The sequence below is a fragment of the Schistocerca gregaria genome, chromosome X, assembly GCF_023897955.1.
Source record: "Schistocerca gregaria isolate iqSchGreg1 chromosome X, iqSchGreg1.2, whole genome shotgun sequence".
Classification (NCBI taxonomy): domain Eukaryota; kingdom Metazoa; phylum Arthropoda; class Insecta; order Orthoptera; family Acrididae; genus Schistocerca; species Schistocerca gregaria.
In genome coordinates, this window is record NC_064931.1 from 197,895,185 (window position 1) to 197,920,014 (window position 24,830).

A 24,830-nucleotide genomic window follows, 5' to 3' on the forward strand; every position below is an offset into this window, starting at 1 on the left:
AGCTGCCTCTCCGTGCGCCGTTAGTTCGTAAACACGTGTACGGCTCTGACAGACTGCACGAAGCCATCAGTCGTGCCATAACATTCCAAAGACGTTGCGAAGGACGTGGAGGGACACCATATCAAATGGTTGCCAATGCAAAATCATTCACATTTGTCGTACTATCGCCAACCTTATAAAGGATGAAAAAATCATTGAAGAAGGCATTACCATTATCATCAGTTTGCATATTAAGTACATTATCAAACTTCACCCAGTCAGCCGGCTGGAGTGACCGAGCGGTTCTAGGCGCTACAGTCTGGAACCGCGCGACCGCTACGGTGGCAGCTTCGAATCCTGCCTCGGGAAAGGATGTATGTGATGTCCCTAGGTTAGTTAGGTTTAAGTTGTTCTAAGTTCTACGGGACTGATGACCTCAGCAGTTAAGTCCCATAGTGCTCAGTGCCATTTGAACCATTTTGAATTGTCCAGAATGTTCTTCGAACCAAAAGCAATCAATTGTGGCTCGGTGACATAACATCGTTCTTTGCGAACATGAGGCCGCAGATGGTCTCCAAGTAGCCGCACATAACCATTTTCAGTGTATGATCGGTTCAGTTGGACCAGAGGATCCAGTACGTTCAAATGGTTCAAATGGCTCTGAGCACTATGGGACTTACAACTACTTAAACCTAACCAACCTAAGGACATCACACATATCCATGCCTGAGGCAGGATTCGAACCTGCGATCGTAGCGATCGCGCGATTCCAGACTGTAGCGCCTAGAACCGCTCGGCCACACCGCTCCAGTGCCTTCCATGTAAACACAGCCTACATCATTATGAAGCCAACACCAGCTTGCACATTCCCCATCATTATGAAGCCAACACCAGCTTGTTCATTCTCTTGTTGATAACTTGGGTCCGTACCTCCGTGTGGTCTTTAGCATACACTAACACTGATGCAGGTTTACCAACTGAAATCGGGGCTCATCTGACAATGCCATGGTTTTCCAGTCATCTAGTGTCCAACAAATGATGTTGGTCGTCTGCCACAATAGCCCATTGAGGCCAAATATAAACCATAATAGTTATACTGACATTCAGATCCGTCGTGCTCTACAGATTGGGGCTTCGCGGGAACCAACGGAAGACACAAGCAAATCGGTGGCATTCCTACCTTTTGCGGGGAGCATATCTTCAAAAATAGGTAGAATTTTAAACAAATTTAATATTAAAAGTGTATTCCGTTCGGCAGCTCCGTGAAGGGTGATTTGGGTTTGAGAAAGCCAGAGTCTCCAAGATTCCCCGCCACTACGGGAAGTCTATATTGGACAAACAAATCGTACGGTCCAGGATCGTTGCGTGGAGCATCATCGCCACACACATTTATTTCAGCCAGAAAAATCTGTGGTGGCGGACCATTGTCTTACGCAAGGACATAAAATGTTGTACGATGAGACACAAGTCGCAGTATTGGGACTGTGTAGTAAAAGAAACCATTGGAATCCGGCTATTACAATATTATATAGGGAGATAGGGGTATGCTTTATGTAAGAGCTGGAACCATGTATTGTTTGACATTAAGAATCAACGGTCCTTGTCTCGGTCATCAAAAAAATGTCAATAGTGTTTGATATCGATTTATCGTTTCCGCTAGCTTTCACCAACGGTGCGCTGTTGTGCTTGTCGCTAGAGGGCAATTATTTTGGCGCAAGCGCGGTGGACCCACGGTCGGCGTATAAAGGAGTCACCGCGGCGTGTTTGACTTGACGTCTGAAGAGCAGCGCATATGCTGCTGTCAGCCCGCCCCAGATGGGGCACTGAAATACAATAAAGAAAAAAAAGTGTTTGACTTCAGTTCCGGCGAGATAGTGCGACTGCCTACTCACCTGAAGATGGCACCCAGGTGGACCGCCGAAATATTGTGTCCAGATGACGAGATGTTCCGTCTGGAGACCCGATATGGATACAACTGACAGCACTTGGTTTGTCTACAGAGCTAGCGGTAATCTCCTAGTCTGCGTATTGTCGGCTTTGAGAGGGTTTTCTATATGATCGGCGACCATTCACTCGTATTCTCGTCACACAAATGCATCCAGTGGCTCGGCATTCTGGAGAAGCTTGTTGAAATCCTGTTGCTGATAGGAATTTTCATCAAACTATGCGCCCGCTCTACATTTACCCTCTGTCCACGTTTAGCGTCCACAACAATGGGAATGCAAACAAGATGCAAGCATTCATCACAGTCTTCCATATTCATACAACTACCCATCCACATCTTCATATTCTGGGTGATACAAAAGGTTACGCAAAAACTGAAGGAGCTGATAGAGTAGTCGAAATACAATAACTTTGGAACATTATTTATTGTCTTTCAGGTAATCCTGAGCAAAAGAAAGCTTTGGAATGTAAGGAACAACAAGTAAGCCGGCCGCGGTGGTCTCGCGGTTCTAGGTGCGCAGTCGGGAACCGTGCGACTGCTACGGTCGCAGGTTAGAATCCTGCCTCGGGCATGGATGTGTGTGATGTCCTTAGGTTAGTTAGGTTTAAGTAGTTCTAAGTTCTAGGGGACTGATGACCACAGCAGTTGAGTCCCATAGTGCTCAGAGCCATTTGAACAATTTTTTTGAACAACAAGTAAAATCAAGGCACACGAGCCTTAAGTTCAGCAAAGGTAATGTACTGTTTATCCAACAATGTTGTACACTAGAGACGGTGTTCAAAATGGTGACCAACACATTCGGCAGAGGAATAACACCTTCGTACAAATTTCTGGCGCACACTACGAGTTTCACCAGGCATCGCACGAACCTCATCAGATGGTGCAAGCACTTTGGCGACAAGTGTTTCTTCATCGTGAAGGCTGAGAGGTACACTTTGCAGAATTTGATGCACATACCTGTATTACTGGACCCACACAAATACGAAGCAGTTATCGTAATTTTAGTTGCGGGGTTGCGTATTTCTATTTCTCGCAGTGACCCCAGCCTAATTTTGTGGCTATTACTACTGTGGTTGAAAAAAAAATCTGTCTCGAAATCTGCCAGGAAGCCCAAAGAGATTCTGGTGATACATAAAGCACACCAGTGACAAGAAGCAATCAACACCTTCACTGCGCGATAACAACGGTGAAGTCACTGATGACAGCGCCACTAAAGCAGAGTTATTAAACACGGTTTTTCGAAACTCCTTCACCACAGAAGACGAAGTAAATATTCCAGAATTCCAATCAAGAACAACTGCCAAGGTGAGAAACATAGAAGTAGATATCCTCGGTGTAACGAAGCAGCTTAAATCACTTCATAAATGCAAGGCCTCAGGTCCAGATTGTATACCAGTCAGGTTACTCTCAGAGTATGCTGATAAAATAGCTCCATATTTACCATTTATATACTACCACTCGCTCAAAGAAAGATCCGTACCTAAAGACTGGAAAATTGCTCAACTCACACCAATACCCAAACAGGGAAGTAGGAGTAATCCGCTGAATTACAGGCCTATATCACTAACGTCGGTTTGCAGTAGAAGACCTCTACATAATTCAGACATCATCATTAACTACAAACATCAGTATCGTCGATAAAATGGAACGACAGTTATAACGGAAAATATTCGGGGCCAAGATTTGGATGCATAGGACTTCAGAATTTGCATTCTGTCGTGGTAAGATTTAGTTTCATTTCACGGGAAAGGTATCCTTGGACGACTCACGATTAACCAGGAGAATCCTCATCAACATAAATAAGCAAAATGAGTTCAAAGATGTTGCTGTTGACACAGCAGAAGACACATGGACGACATACAGACAGGAGCTCGACCCTCAAAATGCGTTCTTTAGGGGGGCGAGACTAAATAATAACAATAGAGAATGTTTCAAAAAGAATCACCTGATTTCAAAACTCCTCATTTCTCTAGAAAAACATACTATGACCATGGGATGGATTTCAAAATACTCACGAAATTCTAAACTTTCATCTATGGTATTACAAATGCTCCATTTGTCCACCAGCAGCAACACGAACAACTCCTAGACGATAGCTAAATTCGTATAACCTTTACACTATGTATCTGCTTTTACAGAAGTTAGCCGTCCGTAGTGGCTGAGCGGTTCTATGCGCTTCAGTCTGGAACCGCGCGACCGCTACGGTCGCAGGTTCGAATCCTACCTCGGGCATGGATGTGTGTGATGTCCTTAGATTAGTTAGGTTTAAGTAGTTCTAAGTCTAGGGGTCTGATGACCTCAGAAGTTAAGTCCCATAGTGCTTAGAGCCAATCGAACCTTTTACAGAAGTTATGGTGGTTGTTATTTTGTTCTCCGCTTCTTCTACGTTACAAGCTAAACGGGAGATGAACACACTTTCCTTCACGTACCCCACACGAAAGAATCGCATGGGGTCATGTCTGACGATCTTGGAGACCAAGAATCCAGGGTAGCGTCTCGGGGTCCCATGCGCCCTATCCAGGGTTGAAGTAGAGTGTCATTTAGAAACAAAAGTACGTTGTGCCATTGTGATGGAGCTCCATCTTGTTGGAAAACAAAGTCATCGGGATCCTCCTAAAGTTGTTGGAAATGCCAGTTCTGTTGCATCTGAGGACAGCTCAGAGCTGGATAGGGAGCACGGCACCCCGAAATACTGATCTATATTCTTGGCCTCCAAGATCACCAGACATAACCCAAAGCGATTTTTTCTTGTGAGGATATGTGAAAGAAAGTGTGTTCACCTCCCTTTTATGTCGTGACTATAACTTCTGTACAAGCAGATACATTTTGTAGAATTTATGACGAATTTAGCTATCGTCTAGATTTTGTTCGTGCTGATCCTGGTGGACACACGGTGCACTTGTATAGCTGAAGCTTTAAGATTTTGAGAATATTTTGTACTTTATCCCATGTTTGTAGTATGGTTTGATCTATAAATATAGAGTTTTGAAATCACGTCATTCTTTTTGAAACACTCTGTATTAATTAATAAAAATAATTAAATGAAATCAAATCACTGTTTTTCATACAGTGACTGTAAATACTAATATTTCGAGGGAGTCACCAACGTCAGCCGGGAATGGACATTGTAGTAATACAGTAATTCAATACGGAGAGGGATGCTACTTAGAAGTGAGCGACAAGTTGAGAATTGGGTTCGGACGGAAAATGTGCTCGGATGGCCTAAGTGATTAAGGCAACCACTCAGGTAAAGTGGGAAATCCAGGTTCGAGTATTGGCCCAGTACAAATTTTCAGCTTTCATCATCGAACAAACTTTCTCCAACACCCAACTACAACTGACGTTAATATCTCCCCTTAGGGACAGCGTTGGACTTCAGTAGTCCGTTAAGCTGTGGAAGCCATAATGCTAAGGTCGTATAATGGTTAGCATATCTGCCTAGTAAGCAGGAGGCCTGGGTTCAAGTCCTGCCTCTAGCACAAATTTGAATTCATTGCTTCAGCTTCTATCCTTATTGAAGATAAAGTTGCGACTCATATGTCTCCAGGAACATACATTACTGGCCATTAAAATTGATATATCACGAAGATGACGTGCTACACACGCAAAATTTATCCGACAGGAACAAGATGCTGTGATGTGCAAAGGATTAGCTTTTCAGAGCATTCACACAAGGTTGGCGCCGGTGGCGACACCTACAACGTACTGACATGTGGAAAGTTTCCAACCGATTTCTCATACACAAGCAGCAATTGACCGGCATTGCATGGTGAAACGCTGTTGTGATGCTTCGTGTAAGGAGGAGATATGCGTACCATCACGTTTCAGACTTTGATAAAGGTCGGATTGTAGCCTATCGCGATTGCGGTTTGTCGTATTGCGACATTGCTGCTCGCGATGGTCGAGATCCAATGACTGTTAGCAGAATATGGAATCTGTGGGTTCAGGAGGGAATACGGAACGCCGTGCTGGATCCCAACGGCCTCGTATCACTACCAGTCGAGATGACAGGTACCTTATCCGCATGGCTGTAACGGACCGTGCAGCCACGTCTAGATCCCTGAGTCAACAGATGGGGACGTTTGCAAGACAACAACCATCTGCACGAACAGTTCGACGAAGTTTGCAACAGCATCGACTATCAGCTCGGAGACCATGGCTGCGGTTACCACTGACGCTGCAACACAGACAGGAGCGCCTGCGATGGTGTACTCAACGACGAACCTGGGAGCACGAATGGCAAAACGTCATTTTTTCGGATGAGTCCAGGTTCTGTTTACAGCATCATGATGGTCGCATCCGTGTTTGTCGACATCGCATTGAACGCACATTGGAAGCGTGTATTCGTCATCACTATACTGGCGTATCACCCGTCGTGATGGCATTGGGTGCCATTGGTTACACTTCTCGGTCACCTCTTGTTCGCATTGACGGTACTTTGAACAGTGTACGTTACATTTCAGATGTGTTACGACCCGTGGCTCTAACGTTGATTCGATGCCTGCGAAACCCTATATTTCAGCAGGATAATGCACGACCGCATGTTGCAGATCATGTACGGGCCTTTCTGGACACAGAAACTGTTCGACTACTGCCCTGGCCAGCACATTCTCCAGATCTCTCACCAACTGAAAACGTCTGGTCAATGGTGACCGAGCAACTAGCTCGTCACAATACGCCAGTCATTAGTCTTGATGAACTGTGGAATCGTGTTGAAGCTGCATGGGCAGCTGTACCTGTACACGCCATCCAAGCTCTGTTTGGCTCAATGCCCAGGCATATCAAGGCCGTTATTGCGGCCAGTGGTGGTTGTTCTGGGTACTGATTTCTCAGGATCTATGCACCCTAATTACGTGCAAATGTAATCACATGTCAGTTCCAGTATAATATATTTGTCCAATGAATACCCGTTTAATCATCTGCATTTCTTCTTGGTGTAGCAATTTTAATTGCCGGTAGTGTATTTCTCGGGGGCCGTTCATTGCTAATATAATCTAGAAACTGGGATTTTTGCTGTGCCCGGGGACTGGATGTTTGTGTTGCCTTCATCATTTCATCATAATTCGTGACAGTGGCTACATTGGATTGTGTAAAAATTGGACTGTGTTAAAATTGGGACTTAGGATGCTGACTGATGACCGCGGTGTTGAGCGCCCCACAAACCAAACATCATCATCGTCGTCGTCGTTGTCATCATCACCATCATCAGATCTAGGAGTCAAGAAAGTTGTCACCTTCCGCATTACCGAGACGTCGACTTTCACACTGGGAACTCCATTCCCGAGGCGTTCCACCAGGGACGATTAGCATACTGTCCAGAAGGGCATAGCTCGAATATAAAGCAATCTCACCACCCCCGTCAAATAGAGCGTCGGCGTCCGCGACGTGGTAAATTTTGTAACGACTTCCTGCCACCTTTCACGCGTTCCAGACTGATAGGAGCGCGCGGTTGGTGACATTTAAGGAGCGCGCGCGTACGGAGAGGCGTGTTTGGGCGCGCGCGTTGCGTCACCGATGGCCCGTGCGGCCGGCTCCCCCCTGATGGCATCACTTTCTCCGCCCCCGCCCCCACTCCGGCTGGGCCGGGGAGCGCCGGCGGCCCGGCAGTCGCGATGCTGCCGTCGCTGGTGCCGCTGCTGGCTCTGGCCCTTCCGCTGCTGGCCGCCTCGCCGCCCAACGCCAGCTCCAGCTGGTGGAGCGATGCCGCGCCCACGCTGCCCGCCTGCCCCAGCAGGCGCTGCCCGCACGGTAAACACACCTCGCCCGCCGCCACTAGCTCCACATCTCCACCCTCTGGCTCTTCTACCCTCTGATAGTGTCGGAAGTTCCATGCGGCTTTTCGCGGATGATGCTGTAGTATACAGAGAAGTTGCAGCATTATAAAATTGTAGCGAAATGCAGGAAGATGTGCAGTGGATAGGTACTGGGTGCAGAGAGTGGCAACTGACCCTTAACATGGACAAATACATAGAAAGAAGGATCCTTTATTGTATGATTATATGATAGCGGAACAAACACTGGTAGCAGTTACTTCTGTAAAATATCTGGGAGTATGTGTGCGGAACGATTTCAAGCGGAATGATCATATAAAATTAATTGTTGGTAAGGCGGGTTCCAGGTTGAGATTCATTGGGAGAGTCCTTAGAAAATGTAGTCCATCTACAAAGGAGGTGGCTTATAAAACACTCTTTCGACCTATACTTGAGTATTGCTCACCAGTGTGGGATCCGTACCAGATCGGGTTGACGGAGGAGATAGAGAAGATCCAAGCCGGCCGCGGTGGTCTAGCGGTTCTAGGCGCGCAGTCCGGAGCCGCGCGACTGCTACGGTCGCTGGTTCGTATCTTGTCTCGGGCATGGCTGTGTGTGATGTCCTTAGGTTAGTTAGGATTAAGTAGTTCTAAGTTCTAGGGAATTGATGACCACAGTAGTTAAGTCCCATAGTTCTCAGAGGCATTTGAACCATTTGAGAAGATCCAAAGAAGAGCGGCGCGTTTCGTCACAGGGTTATTTGGTACCGTGATAGCGTTACGGAGATGCTGAGCAAACTCCAGTGGCAGACTCTGCAAGAGAGGCGCTCTGCATCGCGGTATAGCTTGCTCGCCAGGTTTGGAGAGGGTGCGTTTCTGGATGAGGTATCGATTATATTGCTTCCCCCTACTTATACCTCCCGAGGAGATCACGAATGTAAAAGTAGAGAGATTCGAGCGCGCACGGAGTCGTTCTTCCCGCGAACCATACGCGACTGGAACAGAAAAGGGAGATAATGACAGTGGCACGTAAAGTGCCCTCCGCCACACACCGTTGGATGGCTTGCGGAGTATAAATGTAGATGTAGATTCTAACGTTTCGCAACATGCTCTCTACAACCCTGACTCAGAGTCCTCGAACTCTGTGGTCGAATCACTTTCCGACGTTGAGGTCTTCTTGCGAAGTCTCCAGTGAGATGTTTGGTTTGTAGAAGTTCTCAACTAAGCCGCGCCATTCTCTTCAGCTATCTGTGCTACCGACACCACAAGTGTCCTTTAATTAGATCGATTTACGACACTCTCGGATTTTATCCAACTTTCTGACCACGTGCGGAACTTTGTAATACGGACTCCCACCCCGATATACAGGCTGTTTCACAATTCGTGTTACACTCTTCTAGAGGTTGTACCGGGTGATCAAAAAGTCAGTATACATTTGAAAGCTTAATAAACCACGGAAAAATGTAGATAGAGAGGTAAAAATTGAGACACATGCTTGAAATGACATGGGGTTATACAGGGTGTTACAAAAAGGTACGGCCAAACTTTCGGGAAACATTCCTGACACACAAATAAAGAAAAGATGTTATGTGGACATGTGTCCGGAAACGCTTAATTTCCATGTTAGAGCTCATTTTAGCTTCGTCAGTAGGTACTGTACTTCCTCAATTCACTGCCATGATTTCATACGGGATACTCTACCTGTGCTGCTAGAACATGTGCCTTTACAAGTACGACACAACATGTGCTTCATGCACGATGGAGATTCTGCACATTTGAGTCGAAGTGTTCGTACGCTTCTCAACAACAGATTCGGTAACCGATGGATTGGTAGAGGCGGACCAATTCCATGGCCTCCACGCTCTCCTGACCTCAACCCTCTTGACTTTCATTTATGGGGGCATTTGAAAGCACTTGTCTACGCAATCCCGGTACCAAATATAGAGACTCTTCGTGCTCGTATTGTGGACGGCTGTGATACAATACGCCATTCTCCAGGGCTGCATCAGCGCAGCAGGGATTCCATGCGACGGAGGGTGGATGCATGTATGCTCATTAACGGAGGACATTTTGAACATTTCCTGTAACAAAGTGTTTGAAGTCATGGTGGCACGTTCTGTTACTGTGTGTTTCCATTCCATGATTAATTTGATTTGAAGAGAAGTAATAAAATGAGCTCTAACATGGAAAGTAAGCGTTTCCGGACACTTTTCCACATAACATATTTTCTTTCTTTGTGTGTGATGAATGTTTCCTGAAAGTTTGGCCGTACCTTTTTGTAACACCCTGTATTAGAACCACCCCATATTGCTAGATGCGTAAAAGATCTCTTGCGCGCGTCGTATGGTTAATCGTGTGCTCAGCCGCCACTTTCGTCGTGCTTGGCCTCCAAGGTCCCCAGACCTCAGTCCGTGCGATTATTGGCTTTGAGATTACCTGAAGTCGCAAGTGTATCGTGATCGACCGACATCTCTAGGGATGCTGAAAGACAACATCCGACGCCAATGTCTCATCATAACTCCGGACATGCTTTACAGCGCTGTTCACAACATTATTCCTCGGCTACAGCTATTGTTGAGGAATGAGGGTGGACATATTGAGCATTTCCTGTAAAGAACATCATCTTTGCTTTGGCTTACTTTGTTATGCTGATTATTGCTATTCTGATCAGATGAAGCGCCATCTGTCGGACATTTTTTGAACTTTTGTATTTTTTTGGTCCTAATAAAACCCCATGTCATTCCAAGCATGTGTGTCAATTTGTACCTCTCTATCTACATTATTCAGTGATTTATTCATTTTTCAAATCTATACTGACTTTTTGATCACCCGCTAGATTGGAGTTAGTAGATCAAGTTTTTCATAGGCAACCATGTCCTGAAATGTCATCTAATGTGCTACAGAGAGTCAAAGTTGTAGGGGATGGCGCTTGTAAATGTATTTACCGTATACAGGATTAACATTTACGAAACCGACAAACTGCTGGGACGGACTTCCTATTGGAAATGGAGGAAAAGAGATCTTACAAACATGTGTCCGGAAATGGGTTGTGAGTGTAACAACAACAAATCATCTCGGAACACAGTAAAGATCTGCATCTCATCCACGTTACAATAGGTGTTCAAAGTGACCTCCACGGGTTTGCCGGTGATAGGAATAGGAATCGTTGTCGTGCAGGATACACACATTGTACTTTGAGTTACACCGTGTTGGTGGGCCACTTGCCTGTAGGTTGTTTTCTAAACTTTCGTCGCCAGTTTTCTAAATGCCTCGTCGCTATTGTTGGGGAGGCCTGTTGCCACTGTTGTTGCGGTAGGCCGAGTCTGTGAGTTCGTGAAACGCCTTCTGGTGCAGTACACCGCTAAGACAATTTGTGCCGGCCACTATGACACAGCTATACCTCTGGGTCAGGTAACAGGATAGAAGAACGAAGTTTCTACAACACTCCAGCAAATTAGTAACAAAGTCACACAACTGAGTTAAAATGTTTACTTATCTTTGTGACTTGTTCAATAATGAAGCCTGCAACACTGGTTGTAATATAACACAAAAAGGGTCCTCGATGGCTAAATGCAAATAATCGTAGGTAAACTTCACAGTACATAGCAAATGCAATTTACAACAAGCGTGTTCACTTCTAGGAGTTCACTAAACACCATTCCCTGTCCAAGTCAGCCCTGGACGATGATCTACAACCAAGTGGGCAAGAGCTGCTCTTCCATCTTCTGAGTAGACTTCCGTGCGTTGTCGTCCGATCATTGGCGGATTGTACCCGGCTGGCTATTGGCCGAGGCGAAGTAGATACCTTCACCCTCAAAACTACCCGTGGCGCTGGTGGATCTCGCGCAAGTGGCGAGTCTCTGCAGAACTAGCACCAGCTCGCATATTTGCGCCTGTGGTGCCTTTACCCTGGCTGTCTCTTGATCGGACGACACAGCAGCTTGTATTAGGCTTCGTCTCATTATCCTGTTGAACCTGGTCCTCCAAATGTGATGTACGCGCAGTCCACCGCCTCCCTGCACGTTCTTCTGTCTGTAAGGACCCATGATCGTACAAACGCACAAAAAGGTTCAAATGGTTCAAATGCCTCTAAACACTATGGGACTTAACTTCTGAGATCATCAGTCCCCTAGAACTTAGAACTACTTAAACCTAACTAACCTAAGGACATCACAAACATCCATACCCGAGGCAGGATTCGAACCTGCGACAGTAGCGGTCGCGCGTTTCCAGACTGTAGCGCCTAGAACCACTCGGCCACAACGGCCGGCGCACGAAAAGGGCTTGAAATGTTGTGTGATGTGTTGGTGTCTGTGAGGGTACCTGGACGATTGTAGGGTAGGAAACTATCAGAGGTGGTAAAATGAACCAAAACAAGGAAAACATTGTCAGTAAACACGGGCTTGAAAATGTATACCTGAGAAGTTATGAAAACTCTTAAGGTATGCGTTTTTGGGCCCATGTTTACTGGACATTCTTTCTTGTTTTGGTTCATTTTACCACCTCTGATAGTTTCCTACCCTACAGTCTTAGCAACAACAATACTGGTACATGTATTCCACTGTCAGAAGTATCAGAACGGTTTTCGCTTATAACTTTCGACTCGTTCGTTTCTGGTAGAGAGACTCTTATCTTAACAATACTGGTACATGTATTCCACTGTCAGAAGTATCAGAACGGTTTTCGCTTATAACTTTCGACTCGTTCGTTTCTGGTAGAGAGACTCTTATCTCAAATTGATACATTTATCGTTCTCCATCATCCTAGAAAGTTTGTAACGTCATCATGGAATCACCCTGTATAGAGGGTGCACATTAATAAAACCGACAAACTGCAGGGACGGATTCCTGACTGGAAATGGAGGAAAAGAGGTCCTATGACCATGTGTCCGGAAATGCATCCTTCTCACTGTAGATGGCGCTGACAAATGAAAGTTCCTCTGACCACGTGCCGTGTGTTGCTTGTGTGTTGCAGGCTGTGTGATTGACCTAGCGTACTGTAAGCAACAGAATGGCTCCGTGTTCATGTCGGGAACAAGCCGAGATGGCGTTTGTGTACGGCCAATGGGATGGAAACGGTCGAGAGGCAGCACAACTATACCAAAACAGGTACCCTCACAGACACCAACACATCACACAACATTTCAAGCCCTTTTTGTGCATTTGTACGATCATGTGTCCTACAGTATATAGATCATAGCTCATTGTCTAGGCTGTTTGAGTAGCGTGATGCGATAGATATGAAAATGATCCGACCCCCAAACTGATTTTACATCCAAACGGTACATTTCTGGACATGAATTCCTTACCAAAACTTCTTCCTTTAAGTCCCCGTCTACAGCCCATAGAAGCCTGTAACGTGAATTTTGAATCACCGTGTATGCTGATAAAGTAGCAAATGCTTTGGCTGATGTGTGCGACGATCTCTACTTTCGCAAAGTTCGTATAACTAGCAGAAGGTTATGTGGAAATTTAAGGTGATCTCTCCTTTAGCAAAGCTCACAGTGGAAAAGCGTCTGAAGTCCGTGATGTGACGGTGCGACGTCTTAGTAAGTAAGTCATGCCTCTCGTGTTCGCAAGCGCTCCACATACTCAGCTAATCCTGTCAGGCAATACTCGTGACTGTGCAACACAACATGCAGGGTATTCACAATCACGAAACGCTCCGAACTTGAAACTTGAGTTGCACTTGGTGGAAGTCTGTTGGAATTATTAGCACAGACAAGAAATATCAACACCCTGATAAACATAATAATTACTTTGGCAAAAAGTGTAAAAGTAAGTATTATGTTAATCAGGGTACTTCTTGCCTATGATCCTATTATTTATACAGATGCTTTATTTCATTAGATCTGAAGACTCTATAGTGAACTACTTTCGTCTAGTTTTATTCCTGTATGTCAATAGATTGAGCATGATGCAAGTCTGGTCCCTTTAATCCCCCCAAACCAACCAACCAACATGATGTACATACGCGGAACATAACTGGCTACTATTTTGATGCAAACTCTGTGGGACTCTCTTACAGCGAATAAAATATTTTAATTTAACTATACGAAGCTGTGGCCAACGGATTTGCCGCAGTGGTAACATAGGTTCCCATCAGATCACCGAAGTTAACCACTGTCGGGCTGGTCTAGCATTGGGTGTGTGACCATCCGGTCTACCGAGCGCTGTTGGCAAGCGGGATGCACTCAGCCCTTATGAGGCAAACTGAGGAGCTATTTGATTGAGAAGTAGCGGCTCTGGTCTCGTAAACTAACATTCGGCCGGGAGAGCGGTGTGCTGACCACATGCACCTCCATATCCGCATTCAGTAACGCCTGTGCTCTAAGGATGACACGGCGGCCGGTCGGTGCCATTGAGCCTTCAAGGCCTGTTCGCAGGAAGTTTAGTTTAGTTTTTATATGAAGCTATGGAAAATCGAATGACTCCTCAGATTTATCAAAAAGCAGGATAAGTAATTGATGGCGATTCCTTGGAAAAAGTTACGAAAGTTTCAGAAAAAAAATTGCTTACGCATTCTCGAACAACCCATTCCTGAGAGGACAATATTGTAGTGTCCGTGCTATTCTGAGCTACTTCGGTGACTATAACTGTTACGAAATGCATTAAATGTATTTGCAACTGTGAGTATGGGAAACCATCAGTACAAGAACCAAATTTACATATGTCGTCAACCATGTGTCCACAACCTGTGCTCGTACATCCATTATGTATATTCCCGTACAAGCAAGACATTTTACTTGAGAGTTGCTTTGCCGGTGTCGGCGGATAAAGACGGCATTGCAGAGCCTGTGTTATTCCGAATTACGATGCATGCATGTCCAAAGCAACATTGCATCGTACTTTGGAATAACACAAACACTGTAATGCCGTATTTATCCTCTGATACCGAGCAAGCGACTTTCAAGTAAAGTGGCTCACCTGGGCTGAATGTACATAATGAATGTACGAATACGGATTGTAGACACATGGTTGACGACATAAGGATGTTTGGTTCTGGCTGCGAGTCGTGATCAGATAGCCTAATGGTAAGGCGACCGCTCGTGATAAGCCGGAAATCAGGGTTCGAGTCTCGGTCCGCACAAACTTTCATTGTCGTCATTCCATTCCACAGCTGATGGTTGTCCATATTTGCAATTGCGGATACATTTGATGTATTCCTGTGAAATTTTTTATCAGATTTGGTTTCTTACCTGTGTGGATTAACTGGGGGTATCCAGAGTGTCCGGAGATATAGTATTCCCGCAAGGAAATTGAGTAAGATTCACGTTAGGATAACCGGGAAACAACTGTTGTTAGTGCAGAGGCAGAAATATGCTGACAAAGGACTCCTACAGCTTTCATTCGTGAATTGATGACAGATGTTCAAAATGGTTTACATGGCTCTGAGCACTATGGGACTTAGGTCATCAGTCCCCTAGAACTTAGAACTACTTAAACCTAACAAACCTAAGGACATCACACACATCCATGCCCGAGGCAGGATTCGAACCTGCGACCGTAGCGGTCGCGTGGTTCCAGACTGAAGAGCCTAGAACTGCTCGGCCACTCCGGCCGGCTGACAAATGTTATTTGTTGTACTCTAGACAGCGGTAGGATGAGAATATGAGTTGTTTATTTAAGTCTTTCCACACCCCAGAGTGTTATGAAAAATACTGTTTATTTTAGTCCTTCTATTTCCAGGTTTTTCTTGTTCTCCCACATCATTACCTGAACCTCCTCGCTACACCAGCCTCTGCGCTAAACATGAATGCATATGCTAACATCCACTCTGTGGTCTCCCACATCCCGCAATATACTGTTATGCCGTCGATTATGTACCTCTTTCCGATTATAATGTCCTGCAACAATGTAGTTCTTCTATGTGTCAAGTTCCTCCAAGCCCTTGCCCTTTTGCGCCCACTATTGAAACTTTTCCCTGTTTATTACACTTGATTTTGGACACAGCTCTTACCTTACTTAATACAATATCTTCAACGCCAGTATTGATGTATTATCTGTGACCTCGTCTGTAGCTGATTTTTCGCAAAGAGAGTCCCTAACTTAAAAATAGGTTTACCTGTGATGTCCGTTGGAGCCATCATCTTTTAAACGTTGGAAGTTCTGTAGTGTAACTTTTTTTTTTAAGAAAATGGAGAAGAATGCATTGCTTGTGTTAAGACGTACTCTCTACAACCTTCCCCGAAAGCCCAGTTCTCAGAGAGGGAAGTTGGTCAGCACTCAGTTTGGTCTGTTATTTGTTTAAACAGATGAAATTTCATTAACCGGCAAATATAACCGTCATTTTTAGCCTGACCTACACCTGTACTCTAATTTATTGACCTTCACTCTTAATCAGATTTTTGTTGAATCAGCTGTTGGTTACGCTCAAGTAAAACAAAGGAAGGTTGAACGTCCTGTCGACGGTGAGGTCCTTAGAGACGGAAAACAAACTCAGATTGGGGAAGGCAATTGGAAATGACCTTTCAGAGGATCAAACCTGGTATTTACCTAAAGAAATTTAGTGAAACCACGTAAACCCAAATTCTGGATGGATGGACGAGTAAAGCAAATTGGAAAACGCACAGAGCAAAGGATACGCGAATCGTCTAAGGAAACCATACTCATTCGTTACCTATAAGTGAATCCGGTGTAATACAGAGTAGTCGATTGCAGTGGCAGAGTCCCACTTGTTCATTCAGCCCCATGGCATTACAGCCAAAATTACAGTAGCTACAAAATATAAGTAAATATTGAAAAATGGGAAGCGCAAAACATAAATCTTAGCATGCTCTACTAAATACTCATTCAAAAAGGTAATACTCTAAGTGAGCTGAGAAACAATAGTATGAAATAAGTCAGCCACGAATGTTCTGTGGTAGTTAAACCTCAAGGCGTAATAACAAAAATGGGCACGTCTGAGGATTAAGTGCAAGCTTAATCAGCTTCGGCACTACTTGCATTCGAAAATTCCGAATTTCGGTAAACTCCTACATGACCCTGTTATTACATACGTGGTAAACAAACTGTTAGTCTTTCAAATTTTATTTGGGAAGAATAGGATGATGTTCGCTGGTAAAGCAGGTCTTTTTACTATTGTCACTACTAGACAAATGGAGAAGACTGCTTCCAATTTCGTTGAGAGTACTTTCAGAGTTTTGCAAGATGTTTTTGTAATTATATATTTGACACATGATGTAATGACAGTAACGTGTGAGTGTCTGCTGAAATTATTTTTAATTAGCTTTTCAGAGAGTGACCTTTGTGTAAATGAAACCTGATTCACAAACGTTATGGTAAGTTCTGAAATGAAACGTAACACTCACTGCCTCCCACATGCTCTAGACTTATAGACAATGAGAATAAACCTGGAGAAATTATGGCTTATAAGTAGCTGCTCTGAGCGTTATTCTTCCCTAACGAAATCCCCTGGCTGGAACATAGGGTACAGCGACTTAAAATAGTGCTTATAATTTAGACTGATCCATTGTAAGACGAAAACGAAAATGATAAGAATGTTACTGTCTGTAATTGATTAACAATAAAAATATCCACTTCAGCCACCAAAATTTACTGATAAAGAGGCACGAAACGTTTCAGGAATAAATTCCTATCATCGAGGTCATTAGAGACGGAGCACAAGCTCGGAATGTGTCAAGGATGGGCAAGGAAATAGGCCGCGCCCTTTCAAAGGATCCATCCCAGCATTTGCCTGTAGCGGTTTAGGGAAATCGCGGGAAACCTAAATCTGTATGACCCGATTCGGATTTGGACCACTGCGCCACCTCGCTTGGAGTGTGTGTTTTCCACGCGGAAACTACGTCCTTGTTGAGTAATAAGGATGAGATAGGTATCAATAACCTTATGAAAACCCGGTCTGTGATAAGCTAGTCCAACTAGCACAATTAGGTGCTGATCTGGTGTACCATGGGCTCAGTTTGGAGACTTGGATCTTAGCTTACACTAATGGGATAGGTACATTCAAATGCGCATATTTTTTCGTTTAAACAAATGGTTAAGTATTTTCTCACACGCCAATCATGCCAGTTCTCAGATCATGCATAGTAAATGACGACTATATGCTCAGGTAAGTATGGGTGAAGGGTGAAGGGTAGGGTGACGTCCACTTACACTACTTACATCATTTTCATCGTTTCTCATTATTTATCACTTGTGTAACGGCCGTGAAACTCTATAGAGTGATCTTCGACTTCGTTGTCAACGTTTCTTCTTTGACTAAGATGTTTAATAGTCGATAGGAATGTCGTTAATTTGAATGTCTGTGGAAGGCGCTCATGTTGAGAAGCTTTCTAGAGACCTAGAATGTCAGCGTAGCTTGACTTGGATGTATTTGATAGAATGATGGTCACGAATCCATTAGCAGTCCTGTAGCTGTCGTTAGGAGTTATTAACCGCCAGAGAGAAGAACCCCACCATCGTCACGCTCCTTCATCTGCTACAAGGTTTCCACGTCATTTGTTTTCCGTCAATCTCCCTGAGTGGAAGACGCACTTTTCTGCAAACACTCCTGTTCTTCCCCGCTTTCCACGTCACCGAAAATGGGCACCGTAGGTTCGTGCAGCAAACACGATATTCTTGAGTTCCTTATTTTTCTAGTAGTTCAATAATGCAAAATACTGAGCACTAATGTGGTCTTCTTCTCCTGTCTAAATTTCGCATTCCCGTTTTCGTCCGTTTTCTAAGATTGGGCTACGACTGGATTTCATTGTCACATTAGAAGTCAAAAAGTATTAGGAATCATTTTAAAAAGAAATTTCCAGTGACTATATTTTAGACCTTCTAGAAAAATTCCGAAATAGCTGGCTAGTACGTGATGTAAGTTTGTTGGGGGATATGAACTTCGTTAACCTCAAATTAAATGTATCTTGAAATGGCAGTCAAATGAAAACGAGAATATATATTTACTAAGATGATATCTGTTCTTTCGGAACAAATACCATCGGTGACGAAGCAGCTCGTTAGAATGGAATTACAATTAAATGAAAACCCTTAGCTAATTACAAGCGTTGACATACGTCAACGGGGACAGATGAAAACCCGGGATCTCCTGCTTACATGGCAGACGCTCTATCCATCTGAGCCACCGAGGACACAGAAGATAGCGCGACTGCAGGGATTTATCTCTGGCACGCCTCCCGCGAAATCCGTATTCTCAACGTATTGTCGCACACTACACTCGTAGTAACCCCTCCCATTATACTCATTACTCGCAGCGCGTTGCCGATTCTTCTTCTATGCGAATGCACAAATAGTGCCCGAACTCTTACGGGAATCGGCAACGCGCCGCGAGTAATGAGTATAATGGGCGGGGGCACTACGAATGTAGTGCGGGTCAATACGTTGAGAATGTGGGTTTCGCGGGAGGCGTGCCAGAGATAAATCCCTGCAGTCGCACTGTCTTCTGTGTCCTCGGTGGCTCAGATGGATAGAGCGTCCACCATGTAAGCAGGAGATCCCGGTCGGGGCACACATTTTCATCTGTCCCCGTTGACGTATGGCAACTCCTGTAAGCAGAAAACGAGACTCATGGAAAAAGTAAGTAAACTGTTTAGTATTTCAAACGTAATCGCCATAACAGTTAATACAATTATCCTACTGTGAGATAAGATGATCTGTGTCTTCGTGGACAACAGGTCTGCGGTTGTCTACGAATCCATTATAGTACACAGACGTACATCTTTTCGTCCGAAGCAAATAGACGGCCAAGACTGTCTTTCAGGGCTCCTAAAACATGGAAATCTCGTGGGGAGGGGTCGAGACTGTATAGAAGATGTGCAAGGGCTTCCCAGCGAAACTTCTACAGCGTACTCGAGAGGTTGGCAACATGTCTGTAAACAAGGGCTTCCTTCTCGGTTGTCTAGGGGGGCGGGATTCCAATTTCTGTGCCTGACCTCCCACGCTTGGGTTTGATCCCCCGTGACTGACTGGCCCGACCGCTATACTTTCACATTTTTTTGATTATTTGGTGCCACCTGATGATGGAGCTTTAAGCTTCAGAATCCGGCCGTGGAGTAAAAATGACAAATCACTTGCAACTGAACCGGATTTTTATTCCTTTAAAGTGTTCATTTGTTGCGGATGTTCTTCTGACAAATATTTTGAGCAAAATAAAGGAGGCACAAAATCCATTACTGTAATAGGGGTGACAGCGTTGAAAATAGTCCAGTTTCCTGCGTCAGCGGGTGACGTCATAGGCTGATGTTTTTGTAGCATACTCAGGATGTTAGAACTCCACACTAGGCACAGTCGATCGGTCACTGACGTCAGTGACCTAATTGCGGCGTGGTTGGCGGCTCATTTACAGGTAGGCATGCGGAGCCATTACGAGTAGTGTATTTTGAAGGTGTGTACACCGTGTGACGACTTCGGCAGGTGGGCCTTCCCCGCTGCCTGCTACTGGGCAGTCAGGCAGACTTGCAGCGAAACTTGGTCGGTGTGCCAGGAGGGCAATGTTTGAGAGGATTACGCAGGTGTGAGGTCACGGAGGCCAGAGCGGCGCGGCCTGCGGCTGGTTAGAGGCTGCAGCGGCAGAAGGCGGTCAGGAGCGAGACACGGACAGCTGGGCTGGCCGCGCCCTTTCACTCAACACTCGCCGCCCGCTCCGCTGCTTCGTCACGCGCGCCAGTTCTTGCTGGCAAAAACACAACAGCACCACACTGTTCCCTTCAATGAGCTGCGGGTTTATAGGCGTCGATTTTAAATTATTGTAATCGTAGCACAGTAGTAATTTCTAACATTCTGTGTGGTGTCTGTTTGTTCTAAGTCGTGTCTCCCTACCACTTTCGCGCAACGACGCTCTGGGCGTGTTTCTTAGGGAATTGACTAGTTTGAACCTGGGACCTGTTGCTGGTAAGGAGACGCCAGACCACACGTGACATGTAGAGTTCAGAAGAGTTCAGTGAGACTAGCGATGATATAATCAAATACGTAATGATTTCAGCGTCAGCTCCACTGCACTCCCTGTAAAAGAATCTTAATACTAACTAAATTTAGTGGAAGGGGTTCAAGGCTTTCCTATTTTTAGTTAGCTGGTAAAATAACGTCGAAAAAGCAGTGAAGTTTACCAATGGAAATTTTATTCTACTCACAAAACATTGTTTATAAATAGCACTATTGATAAAAGGAAATATTTTAGTACAGGATGATAAAAACAAAAATGTGAACGAATATTCCCTGAATGGCTTTACAAGTTCTACAATGGATCGAAGGATAACGTATGCCATATCACATCTATAATCTAGGTTCAAATTAAGTTTCATAAAAGAGAAAACTATCAAAAATGGTCTATAGTGACCCTCAATTATCTTTAATTACTTATTTAACTTGTCGTAAATTACAGTAGCTGATGTGGCTTTTCAATAATTATCTAACAGTAAAATCATCGCGTTTCAGATTTTTAACTTCTAATAGCAACTGTGAATACCACGAAGTTTAATTGACGATCGACACTAGTATTACGTAAAAAGGGGGTGCAACAGATGAGACTTCTGCAGCTCTGAGTGAAGCCTTATGCGCTCTTTGCGGCATAGCGTACGTTCATTACCTTGTCGTTGGTTAGGCAGCGTCAGGGGGCCGCGGGCGACGCAGCTCCAACACCTCGCCGTCTCGGAAGCAACTCTTTCTCTTCTCCTTACTACAATTTACCCAAGTTGGTTCAAGAAACGCTATCTGGATGTGTTTTCAACTGACCAATCAGAGTCTCAATGTTAACCTTAAGCTCTGCCTACAAACATTCTGTGTATCCAATGGGAAATACTATACTTTTCGTTGTGTTTTTAATGTTTGCTACGTAACAGAGACGAGTATAGTCTCACGCTAAAACTTGCAGCACGTGTGGCCCTTTTAGTGTTATCGTAAGATCTATACTGTTCTTCTGGAGGGCTCTATCTTTTTACATGGGCTGGGGGTGGTCGTAACGGTTAGCTGGAGACGTGGGTGTCCCTCTCTTATCGCAGGGCCTCCTAGCCTACACGACTCTGCTCTCGGCTTCTGTTCTCGTTTCTCCCCTCGGAACTGCGTCTGTTTCACGGTGGGAAAGTATGACATGCATTTAGGCATTCTTGTGTTAGTCTGTGGTATTACATTTGCTCACTCGTTGATCGTATTACTTTGGTTAATTTAATGTCAGGATTTATTCAGAGCTATGTGACATACTGCCGGATTTGCTATCATGTCAGGGTTTTCATGGAAGGTGTTGGATTTGCCTGACACCTTACAAATTTACAGAAAGCGTGAAGTAGTTGGAACGGTAATGTAAGCACACCGGTGAAAAAGAAGTAGTGACCCTACCGGCCAGGAGTCATCACGCCAAGATTGTGTAGCACCACCTCTTGCCTTGATAATGACATCAATTAGAAGAGGACGAGGGGCTACAAGTTTCTTCGGGCATGCCGTACCCAGCCACACTTTGACTACTTAATTCCGCAGCGTTATCAAACAGCGCGGCTGTTCCAAATGTTCACAGATATTTTCCATAGGATTAAGATCGTGTGATTTATCTGGGCATACTCACCATGAAGCTCTAAAATAAAGGATAACTCGTGGTCGCGGATAATGTTGAAATAAACATCCTGATCACATTCGGACAAGCTGAAAGAATGGGTCGAAGTTGTGATACGAAAATTATCCCACAAACACCACAAAAAATCCTCTGATCTGGACTACATCTTCCACACAAGGCAAAAACGTGACTCGTCGGACCACGTTACAATATCCAGTCAGCCACTACCCAGTTTCTCTGATGTTTCGACGGTCGAAAACTTGTCCGAAAGAACGGATACCATTTTCATGTGTACTACCGGCCATTAAAATTGCTACACCACGAAGATGACGTGCTTCAGACGCGAAATTTAACCGACAGGAAGAAGATGCTGTGATATGCAAATGATTAGCTTTTCAGAGCATTAACACAAGGTTGGCGTCGGTGGCGCCACCTACAACATGCTGACATGAGGAAAGTTTCCAACCGATTTCTCATACACAAACAGCAGTCGACCGGCGTTGCCTGGTGAAACGTTGTTGTGATGCCTCGTGTAAGGAGGAGAATTGCATATCATCATGTTTCCAACTTTGATAAAGGTCGGATGTAGCCTATGACGATTGCGGTTTATCGTATCGCGACATTGCTGCTCGCGTTGGTCGAGATCCAATGACTATTAGCAAACTGTGGAATCGGTGGGTTCAGGAGGGTAATACGGAACGCCGTGGTGGATCCCAATGGCCTCGTATCATTAGCAGTCGAGATGACATGCATCTTATTCGCATGGCTCTAACGGATCGTGCAGCCACTTCTAGATCCCTGAGTCAGCAGATGGGGACGTTTGCAAGACACAAACCATCTGCACGAACAGTTCGACGACGTTTGCAGCAGCATGGATTATTACAGCTCCATCTATCGAAAAGCGAAAAAAGTGGTCCAACTAAAACATTCATATTTCTTTACGTACTACACGAATATGTAATAAAACATGGGGGTTCCTATTATTAAAAAAACGCAATTGATATCCGTTTGACCTATTGCAGCGGCATCTAGCGGGCCAACCATAGCGCCATCTGGGTTCCCCCTTCAAGCTAGACAAGTTTCGTTCTTTGTAGTTTTTTTTGTGTGACGCTTATTTAGTGAGATATTTGGCCCGGTCATGGACAATGGACCACCCTGTATAGTAAAGGCTCACCGGCCATTTGACCATCTTCTTCTGTGCGGATGCACAAACAGTGCCCGAACTCTTACAGGAATCGGTGGAAAAGCCACGAGTAATGAGTATGATGGGGAGTGGCACTATGAATATAGTGCGAGAAAATAAGTTGCGAATGTGGGTCTCACGGGAGGCGTGCCAGAGATAAGTCCCTACAGTCGCACTATTCTCTGTGTCCTCGGTGGCTCAGATGGATAGAGCGTCTGATATGTAAGCAGCAGAGCCCGGGTTCGAGTCCCAGTCGGGGCACACGTTTTCAACTGTCCCCGTTGACTTATATAAACGCCTGTATGAAGCTAAAGGTATTCATTTCATTGTAATGAAACAGCTTTTTCCTCGACCTGTATCTAATTCACGATATAATCTTACAAACTGTCAACCAGATGTCCGTACGATCGTGTTCTGCACTGAAGATGGCATTCCGGTCAACGGACAACCATACCAACGATGACGTCAGGGCACCTGTGGAACGCGGTAGTGTTTGCCAGGTTGTCCCACATTACAATCGCTGTGTACACAGTCACAGGCGGTCATTATGGCACAGAGAAGATACCTAACAGACTCTTTGCGGCGAAGGGCCATAAAGAGAAAGGAAGCAAAGCAATCGCAAACTGATTTGGCCTGATGGCTTAATGTGAATCGTTCTATCGTTTCTCGGATGTGACGACAGTTTATAGAGACCGAAACTGTATCCCGAAGACCAGGGCAGGGCCGGCCACGTGTGACTTCAGAAGAGAGCACCGTTGTTTGGCTGTAATGGCGTGACAGTACCTCCTTAGAACTACAGGGCAACTGGCATGTGAGCTCACAGGATCCACTGGGTGTGTTGTATCGAGACAAACAGTGTGCAGAAACCTTCGGCAGAGTCGCCTTTATTGTAGGAGACCCGCTGCATGTATACCTCTGACGCGTCGTCGCAGAAGGGAACGTCTTGATTGGAGCCGTCAACATGCCACTTGGACGGTCAAACAGTGGGCCAATATTCAATTCGAAGATGAGTCCCCATTTCGTCTTGACAGAGATTCTCGACGGGTTCGCATCTGGAGGGAACCTGGCTAGGCTGTGAGCACTTCTGTAAAGTTTGGAAGGTAGGAGACGGATACTGGCAGAAGTAAAGCTGTGAGTACCGGGCGTGAGTCGTGCTTCGGTAGCTCAGTTGGTAGAGCACTTGCCCGCGAAAGGCAAAGGTCCCGAGTTCGAGTCTCGGTCGGGCACACAGTTTTAATTTGCCAGGAAGTTTCAGAGGAGGATTAGTTCCATGACCTTCGCGTTCCTCCGACCTCAGATGTCGGATTATTATTTCTGGGGGCACTGTAAAAATGGTTCAAATGGCTCAAATGGCTCTAAGCACATCGGAGGTCATCAGTCCCCTAGACTGATAACTACTTAAACTTAACTCACCTAAGCATATCACACACACATCCATGCCCGACGCAGAGGATTCGAACCTGCGACCG

At 45.0% G+C, this 24,830-nt stretch overlaps 1 protein-coding gene across 1 annotated transcript in view; it reads left to right on the forward strand.

Annotated features, from left to right (window-relative positions):
- The first annotated feature begins 7,535 nt into the window (after positions 1-7,535).
- Positions 7,536-24,830, forward strand: part of LOC126297845 (O-acyltransferase like protein) — a 359,960-nt gene continuing 342,665 nt past the window's right edge. Inside the window, exon 1 of the mRNA XM_049989097.1 lies at positions 7,536-7,672. Coding sequence (XP_049845054.1) covers positions 7,537-7,672 — 136 coding nt within the window. The 5' untranslated portion in view covers position 7,536. The remainder of the gene's footprint in view (positions 7,673-24,830) is intronic.